At 33.7% G+C, this 10328-nt stretch overlaps 1 protein-coding gene across 2 annotated transcripts in view; it reads left to right on the top strand.

Moving 5' to 3' along the window:
- Positions 1-282: 282 nt before the first annotated feature.
- LOC128217842 (heat shock 70 kDa protein 12B-like) overlaps positions 283-10328 on the top strand; it is a 34380-nt gene continuing 24334 nt past the window's right edge. Inside the window, exons 1-4 of one of the 2 annotated variants that reach the window (XM_052925248.1) lie at positions 283-374; positions 7411-7726; positions 8281-8499; positions 10139-10274. In XM_052925248.1, the coding sequence (XP_052781208.1) occupies positions 343-374; positions 7411-7726; positions 8281-8499; positions 10139-10274 (703 nt within the window). In that variant the 5' untranslated portion in view covers positions 283-342. Of the gene's footprint in view, positions 375-5803; positions 5912-7410; positions 7727-8280; positions 8500-10138; positions 10275-10328 lie in introns of those variants that run through there. The other variant, XM_052925249.1, reaches the window with a different exon arrangement.

The following is a 10328-nucleotide window of genomic DNA, read 5'->3' as shown; positions in this document are numbered from 1 at the left end:
TTAACACAAATAAATGAAAAATGATTTAACATGTTGTTGGATTAATAGTTTTCTTCAATTTCAAACACAACTTTAGCGGGGGTTTTTACATATGCCCATCGGATTAAATTCGTAAACTCCTAATAAATCAGGATTATAATTTCATGTATTTTGTTGGATCGACAATCAATATTAAATTGCACGTCGCGATTCGATAATTTTAATTGAACTGCATGTGTATGCACATTGGCTTGTTCGCATGTACGTAATTTATTGATCACTTTTCTATACAATTCCTGTAAGCTCGAACCAGGAAGTTATTTATTCTCTGCAAAATAAAGGCTTAAATTAGGTTTGGTTGAAATGGGGGGACACTCAAGTAAAAGTTTCACAAGGTAAGTAAAGTAATTTACATAATTAGAATTTCGTTCCGTGAAAAACTTCTGAAAATATTTTTTTAAAGAAATACAACATGCTATGTTTGCTTAAATTTATATAATTCGCTTTGGTACCATTTCGCGCTTTGAAATATGAATTGATGAGTAAAGGTATGTTTCAACGGACTTACTCATTTTAAACTGTCATAACTATGAACTATACAACGTTGTGGTTGGAAGTAATGATGTATGGCATGGGAGTCTCGGTTACTACACTTAGAGTCTTTTTTTAAATGAAGTAATTAGTTAAGATAACAGCGACATCGTGAAACTTCGCTTTGGGTGCTCACTCGGATATATATATATAGTTGCTGTTGATCATTTGGTGAAGTTTAGCTTTGCTTTGGGTGCTCATTTGGAAAAATATAGCTTTTTGATCATTTGGTGATGTTAAGATTTGCTTTGGGTGCTCATTCGGAAAAATATAGCTTTTTTGATCATTTGGTGAAGTTTAGATTTGCTTTGGGTGCTCATTCGGAAATATATAGCTTTTTTGATCATTTGATGAAGTTAAGCTTTGCTTCGGGTGCTCATTTGAAAAAATATAGCTTTTTGATCATTTGGTGAAATTAAGCTTTGCTTCGGGTGCTCATTTGGAAAAATATAGCTTTTTTGATCATTTGGTGAAGTTTAGATTTGCTTCGGGTGCTCATTCGGAAAAATATAGCTTTTTTGATCATTTGATGAAGTTAAGCTTTGCTTCGGGTGCTCATTTGGAAAAATATAGCTTTTTTGATCATTTGGTGAAGTAAAGCTTTGCTTCGGGTGATCATTTGGAAAAATATAGCTTTTTTGATCATTTGGTGAAGTTTAGATTTACTTCGGGTGCTCATTCGGAAATATAGCTTTTTTGATCATTTGGTGAAATTTAGATTTGCTTCGGGTGCTCATTCGGAAAAATATAGCTTTTTTGATCATTTGATGAAGTTAAGCTTTGCTTCGGGTGATCATTTGGAAAAATATAGCTTTTTGATCATTTGGTGAAGTTAAGATTTGCTTTGGGTGCTCATTCGGAAAAATATAGCTTTTTTGATCATTTGATGAAGTTAAGCTTTGCTTCGGGTGCTCATTTGGAAAAATATAGCTTTTTTGATCATTTGGTGAAGTTAAGCTTTGCTTCGGGTGCTCATTGGAAAAAATATAGCTTTTTTGATCATTTGGTGAAGTTTAGATTTGCTTCGGGTGCTCATTCGGAAAAATATAGCTTTTTTGATCAATTGTTGAAGTTTAGCTTTGCTTCGGGTGCTCATTCGGAAAAAATATAGCTTTTTTGATCATTTGGTAAAGTTTAGATTTACTTTGGGTGCTCATTCGGAAAAAATATAGCTTTTTTGATCATTTGGTGAAGTTTAGATTTGCTTCGGGTGCTCATTCGGAAAAATATAGCTTTTTTGATCATTTGGTGATGTTAAGCTTTGCTTCGGGTGCTCATTCGGAAAAATATAGCTTTTTTGATCATTTGGTGAAGTTAAGCTTTGCTTCGGGTGCTCATTCGGAAAAATATAGCTTTTTTGATCATTTGGTGAAGTTTAGCTTTGGATGCTCACTCGGAGAAATGTACGTTTTTTTTATGAGTTGGTGAAATATAACTTTGGTGAATATTCTGTGAAATAAAGCTTTTGTTGATCAATGGGTAGATATATAAAACACAGTGAATACCACTTCTTTGGTTTGCCACGTGACAACCTCTAGGCAATTTATTGCGTGACTTTTTACCAAGCATATACAAATCATGTATACAGCATAAAGGAATCGATGAAAAAAGGTTATGAATTGAAAAATGTAAACTTTGCAATGACTGATTTATGTTGTAACAAGTGTGAGATTAAGTACTCATGAATTAGAAAACTCTCTAAGAACACCTACTTCCAGGTAAAGGAATCACGTGACATCAACGGGGCTCTCACATGAAATATCAGAATATTTCTTGGCCCATAAAAGACTACGCTATTTTCTGCTTCTACACGTGTGAAATATTTAAGATTTGATTGTAAATTTCCGATGCTTTTCTTTGATAAAATTTCATAGCGTACACAGCGTTGCATCGTTCAACAAAATTCCGTCAAGTTTAAATTTTGGCCCAGGATCGCATAGTTAAAATACAAGCAAATCTGAAATATTTTACAAGTGTAGAAGCAGAATATAGCAAAGTCTTCGATAGGCTAAGCAATGTTTTCATCTATTTTCTGTCAAAAAAAGTATTTAGAAATCAACGCCGCTTACTTGTCTTGTTTGTTTACATCGGGTTTGACCCGTGCTGACCCATGAGAGAACCCCGTTGAAATCACGTGATTTGTCATCCTGGCTTCGCTAACCGTTCCAATGCGCTAAAACCAACACATTTTCATGCGTGTGTCGTCTGTTCACGTTTTCATACGTTTTGTTTGCGTCGTTTGTGCCTTTAAGGCATTATCCATGTGCTTTTAAAATAAATCTTCGTTAAATATTGAGCCTCTGGACCTGTCTCAGAAGTTTTCATTTGTGTTTTTATTGTAAGAAATTATACTTACAATTATATAGGAGAAAACATAGTGGAACAAAGACAATGTGCAGTGTGCAATGATATCAAAATAAAATGGTAGTCAGGCAAAAATCTTCAAACGATCATTTAAGACTCAAATCAATAAAAGACTATCGAAAAAAGTTAACTATGGTAAAAGTTGTTTGATGACTTCTGAATTAAAAACATGTTACCGTACGAGGTTTGTCATAACTTGATAAATCAGTATTGAATTATATTTTATATATATATATGTTTTCGTAAAACCATCATTTTCAACATCAGAGGTTCTTGGAGGTGGTGTCCCTCAATGTTCCTTGCTAAGTCCTTTTAGTTTCCTCATTTATCTCAATGATAGAGCAGAATCTTTTTTAAACTATAACTCATCTCTTTGCACACGACAGTTTTTTGGCTATTTCTTTCCGTGATGTCATTATGATAGAAAACACACTAAATCATTACTTGAATTTAATCCATTCATGGTCTAAACAATGGCTGATACATTTTTATCCCGCAAGAAAAAGACGAAATGTTAATTACATAATGTCAATTTGTTGACCACTATCACAATCAGCTTACAGGTTTAACACTTAATAAGGATGGTTTTAGGCACCAACATATCTCTTAAACCATCGCCACAGCTTCAAATATTATCGGTGTCATGTAAATGATGAAATTCATAATACACAGAAAACACACATATATATCTTTCATACTTTCGTCCGCATCAACAACACGGATCAGGACCTTAGAATAATTGTCACCTACATTAAAAAGAAACACTAGAACATATAATATTAAGCTGCTCGAATAGTTACTGGCCTTACATGATCCGTATCAATTAGTCATCTATAAAAGAGAAATGGTCGGGTGTCCTGTTCGTACGCAAGAAGAATTCAAAAGCTGACCTAAGTTTGTAAACACAAACCCATTATGTTATCATATTACCTGTTAAAGTTGTTTCCACCAAGATTTCAAAATTAAGAAGGATCATTTACGGGATTCAGACAATTTTCAAACAGTACTTAGAAGAACTCACATTTATGCACAGTCAATATCGAGGTTGTTGGCTGATCTTGACAGGTCAGTTTTAAATAGTTGGGGTTTTGTTTGCACGCGTTTGTGTCTAAAATAAGTCTGAAATTGATATAAATGTATATTTCTCTAAAACTGACATCAAATTACATAGGCCGGACCAGATTCGCACATATACATCATGACCAAATGCGTAATAGATGCAGCAACTTAAATCCCTAGTTATACAATTATCACATCGCAACGTCCCCTATGTCTGTTTCTGTGGTTCACTTATTGAAGATGCAAAGCGCTTTATATTAAAATGTAGTCTATTTACTGCACAAAGGCACCAGATATTCCATGAATCTAGACAATATCGACAACTAAGTAACCACCAATACTGTAAGATGGTAGAGACCTAAATAATAAAACAGAACAAATACATTTAATTTTAATGATTAGACAGACATACATACATGACACCTTTGCCTACTTTACTAGAGATATGGAAGCTGCCAGTTAATACATGCTGCTTTGTGACATCGCTGATATTTGTTTGCAAGTGCACTGGTCTTAATAGTAAATGCTTAATTGCAATTGCTTTATGTCTATCTGTAAATACATGTAACTACGACATGTGTTCAACTTTAAGTTGCCTTAAACGTGTAAATAATTTGTGTTGTAATATGTCAAGTGTTTACTTAAGATTAACTTATGCGTGGCAAAATACAACACTTATAACAACTTATATGTAATGTCTTTACTAATATTGTCAAAAGTGACCTGTCCTAGAATGAAGAACATTAACGCAGCAGTGTGTTGAATCATATATTTCATACATAAGATTATTGCAAGATACATGCATTTAACATCCATAAATTGTAATAAATAAGCTTTCATCTTGACAAAGTTTCAATGTCAGCTCTTTATGACTCATATATCTATTAGTTTTGAACATTTCAAACTGGAAGAAAACGGCGCATTTTCATATTCAAAAAGGAAGGGACATACTTTAAATATTTAAATATACTAGGATTATTAGTACTGCGTTTTGATCCGGGATGATGTATTCGACTCAAGTGGAATTTTGCAAATTCGGATTTCACGAGCACAAGCCGAGTGAAATCAAAATCTGCAAAAGTCTTTGAGAGTCGAATACCACATTCCGAATCAACACGCAGTACTAATTACCCTTTTATTATATACATTAGCCTTACTGGATACATCACTTTAAAGCCACATGTTTTCATAATAAATGTCATTTTAACGACGCAATATTTTGTTTTTTGACGTCATTTTAACATCGTGCAACGATACTTGTTATGACGTGACGTCACAAGAGTGGAATAAGGCCGTTTTGCACTGGAGTGGAATACGGACTACCGTATTTTGCGATATGTATTGCGTGTGGATTTATTATGGGTAATAAAAACACTATTCAATGTTAGTGCTTTCTGTTGTAGGAGTTCTAACTTCAAAGTATAATGTATTACATTTTTAAGTCTTAAACCATAGGAGAATGGGCATTGCGACAGAACAGTCATATTTCTTCGTTTATGTTTTCGGTAATTTTGTAATTGTAATTAATGTGTATACTACTTATGAATTAATCAGATTGTTAGATAGAACTCTCGATGTTTATAAATACGAGTATTAAATGTACGCATTGACACAAATAATTAAAAAGTATACAATATGCTAATGAGTTAATATTGATCTTCAATTTCCAACGCAAATTTTACGGGGTGTAACCTCTTAATACATAAGGGCTATTACATTGCACGTCGCGATTCGATCAATTCTTATGGAACAAGAGTTACCTGCACATAGGCTAGTTCGCACCTACGTAAATTATTTACCAGTTCTTTGTGTAATATTCATGTAAGCTTGAACCAGGAAGTTATTTATTTTCTGCAAAATAAACGCTAAAATCAGGTTTGGTTAAAATGGGGGAATACTTAAGTAAAAGTTCCACAAGGTAAGTAAAGTAATTACATAATCAGATTTTTTTTCGTTATTTATTTATGATTATCCTTTTTAAAGAAATGCAATATGCTATGTTTTATCTTATATTATTCTCCTTGATACTTTTTCGAGTTATAAAAATGTATTTATTATTATGCAACGGACTTTCTCATTTTAAACCGTCATAATTATCAGTGTCACTTAGCATACTTAACATACTAACACCCTTTGTTGTTGAGGAATTAGAGTTGGTGTTAGAGTAGTCTTGGTAACCGAATTAAATGTGTTTTAAAAACAACATGTAATTAAATTAGATAAGAGTGGAAACAACTGGGTGAAATAAATTACGATTGAAACAAGATATAACTATATATTAATTGTATGCATTGAGTAATATATATTGTAAATCTTCCATCAATTCTTTTTATTATCATTTTTTCATTCAATACGCTTAATTCGGAATGTTCATAAAATTACGTCACTAACGTTAATTCCTTATTCCATTTCTAGTCGCTTGTTTAACATTGCATAAACGGAAATGGCGCCATAACCTGATACGCTCTCGAATTTGTTCACAAAAATATATAACAAAAGAAAATGAAAAGCAAGAAGTGAATATCACTTTTATGGTTTGTCACGTTATAGCCTCTTGCCGAATAAACAAGGGAAAATATTAAACGATCATATCATAATCCTGTATGCAGCATTTACTAGTACAAGTGATTTTATTAATCGTTATTATGGAAATTTTGCAATTATTGATAGGTGTAGAAAAGCTAGGTTGAGTACTCATAAAAAAGTCCTCAGTTTCGTGTGTGGTCAAAATTGCTTATACGATGTTTATATCTCGTTATGTGTCTATTCGGCCTTAGATATGTGCTTTTAAACAGGATCTGCGGCAAAAAGTTGTTGACCGTCTCGGTAGTTTCAATTGTATTGTTATTGTTAGCAATTACACTAGCATTTCTATAAGTGAAAACGTAGTGAAACAAATGAATGTGTGCAGTTTTCAATAAAATCAAGCTAAAATGGTTGTCGGGCGGAACTATTCAAACAACCCAACACACATATAAGACTAACATGTCGAAATAAAACTACACTATAATAAAAGTTTTCGGATGACTTCTGATTCAAAAACATGCTAAAGTCCTTTCATGATTTAAATGTATTTAATTATTGCGATTCCTGTCAATTATAATCTTGATCTTACTCAAAATAAGTATGTCGACAATGTCGTATTCTAATTAACATCAAACTCAATTGATCGGTTTGACACATTATTTGTCTATATTGTGTGTCGCTGTTATAACTTACTGAATGCGTTTTGAATGCTTTGTGAAATGTTGGCACGACTTAATTATTTTATTGTCATTTTCGACATTTGGGATTAAATTCCTTAAATTAAGAAGAAGAAAGTAATTCCTTGCGCGTGTGTTTCATATCTAACTGGATTTAGTTTGTCTTAATTCAAAATGTATTTCTACCTTATATTTTCATATCAATTTTCAAAAGCATTGATGAGATTGCGGCAGCGAAGGCACAATCCCATCTCCTCGTTGCTGCATTCGAGTTTGGGACCACGTACAGCGGTTATGCGTTTTCCTTCCGAAATGACCCTCTAAAAGTGCAGACCAACCAGAATTGGTACGGAGGAGCAGGAAAACTTATATCTCTCAAGACGCCAACAAGTGTTCTTCTAAATCCAAAGGGAGAGTTTGACTCTTTTGGATTTGAAGCTGAGGACAGGTATGCTTATAAAGCAGAAGATGACGAACACAAAGGATGGCGATTGTTCCGGCGTTTTATGATGGTTTTACACAACAATAAGGTACTTTGCAACAGTCAAACACGCATTGTTTGAAAAGGGCCATACTGCTTATATGTCCATCATGAATCACAAAGATCAGATTCGAGAATACATATAAAAACCTTTATAAGAGCCAGTCGTTTCCTCACAGCGCAAACTATTTATTCAGTCGTAGCAGGGAAATAAAATGAAATTTATTTCTATGGACCAGTGTATGCATGAGAAAATTGTCCTTAGCTGCATTTGTACCAAGAAACATTTGAATATCTTAAACAGTTTTAGTATTATTGTCAAAGTTTTCGCCCGCAAACGTCGAAAACGCCAACTCGAGCTGTCCAATAATATCATGTAAATCACCAATGAAATTATGGATTTTAGATAATGTTGCCGATTCTTAAGCGAATAGAATAGCTTGCGTTATTGAAAACTAAAGTTAAATTTAATCTAAGATGAAAACATTATTAAAGATATGCGTATGTATTTCAAGTAAAACGTAAACATTCCCGCCCAATTATCATGTAGAATTTTCAAAGATAGAGGTTTCGTTACAGTAATAGCACGACTGCTTTTTGCAGGAGCTTTCCAGAGCCACAACTGTGGAGGACATAGAAGGCAAATCGCATCAAGCTCTACCAATCTTCTCCTTGGCGATCAAGTTTCTACATAAACATCTCCTACAGGCGGTAGCAAACCAGACGGTGGGTGTACTAGAGACGGACATTTCCTACGTCATCACGGTGCCCGCTATCTGGGATGACAATGCCAATAAGTTCATGAGAATGGCTGTCGAAGAGGTATGGAAACTGAACCACGGTGTTACAGTGTATATCGCCGTGTATCAATCTCACACGTTAACTTTACATTTACCAGACTTGAACTAAGGCCACACCGAATAATCTTCTGTTTTACGGATTTTCAAGAAAATTACATTTGGGCGAGCGAGCGAAAACATAGTTAAAATACTTTTTTCCATTTCAAAGATGAAACAAAGCGGCAAAGGGCAATTTTGATAAAAACAACAACAACAACAACAACTACATTCTGAAGGCTAGCGAAAAGTTGTATATTGTCACCTTACTGCTTTCAGGGTATTTAGAATTCCTTTTCTAGGCTTGTCTCATACTATAAATTAAAATATAATATCCTGTTAGTCAAGATAAGTCGAACCGCAAATTGATACCCGAAAACTCAACATATCCGAAATAAATGACAGTAATTTACCACGACATTAACTGATGTACTTAATGGTCTTAATCAACCTGGTTTCAGGTTCAGTTTCAGGATAGCAAGTATCATCTGCATGTGCTAAACACACAATTCAGACAGTTTGACAAATACGTTTTATCCAAAAAATGCGTGTTTTTTTATTTCCGATTCGTTATTGTTGATATTCTCGAGTTATCTACTCCGCCGAGGATGATGTAATTTGCCGGTTTATTTCTTGAAAACAAAGCAACATCACCTACATGTTTCGTCTGCATTAGTGATGAGCAGAATAGTACAAAACAATTCCTCGCGCTACATTCATTGCAGAATTGCTGTTCCCAGAATAAATTAACCACATCTTATTGTTTTGATTCTATTTAAAAGGAGAATGCATACTTAGATAATACACAATAAGGGTGTTTTTGTTGATACCAAACCAGTTTCAGTTTTGGTTTCAATAGTTTCAGCAGTGTCGAAACCGGTTTTGATAGTTTTGCTTGAAGAAACAATTGCATGGTTTTGTGTACTGGTTGAATAACATGGCGGTGCTACTGCATGTAGCCATTATTTCAAATTATAAATAGTACCTTTTTCATTTAGCTCATTTGCCCAATATAAGGCATAGTTATCAAAAAGATTAAACTTTAACAAACGTGGTTGATCATTTTCCTCCTAAGATTTAGATGAAAAATGTACAACTGTATTCAAATAAATCAACATTATAAAAACAACATACTAGTAAAAAATAAACAAATGACTTGCTTAATAATTGCCATTTAGACATTCATTTTTGCCATTGTTATTGTTATAAAGTGATATATTTTTTGACCAATAAGAATATATCAATTGTATTTAACAATTGTGTGATACAAACAAATACTAGATGGCTATATTAAACCGGAAACAAGGTATACTATGACGTAACGTACAAAACGTATATACGTAGTGTTTCTTTTATTAAATCGTGTGCAACTTTTGAGTCTAACCAATATGGCAAAAATAAGATTTGTTTTTTTTTCTGCTGAGTGCTGGCCATCATAAGACCATAAATTTGCCTGTTGATTGTGTCAAACATAAGAACTAGTTAAACGTTATTTTGAAAGATTAGACATAGACAAATCTAAGAAATAGAATAATGTAATTTTGTAAGACAAGACCTAGCAGTGGTGCAAAGAATTTTTGATTTCATTATAAATGTTTGCTGTCAATGTCACTTTAATAATTTAGGCTGGTCTCGATGAAACCCGAGTAGCACTTGCACTCGAACCGGAAGCTGCCTCGATCTGGTGTGAGACACTCGATGTTGACACAAAGGCTGCGCTGGCCGGAACCGGAACTCAGTATATGGTCATTGATCTAGGAGGTGAGTTAAGAAAACCGCATAGACGCAGAATAATTCATTTACACATCCGTTCTA

The sequence above is a fragment of the Mya arenaria genome, chromosome 14 (assembly GCF_026914265.1).
Source record: "Mya arenaria isolate MELC-2E11 chromosome 14, ASM2691426v1".
NCBI classification, from domain to species: domain Eukaryota; kingdom Metazoa; phylum Mollusca; class Bivalvia; order Myida; family Myidae; genus Mya; species Mya arenaria.
The sequence above is the reverse complement of the archived record's forward strand: the minus strand, read 5'-3'. Positions and strand labels throughout refer to the sequence as shown.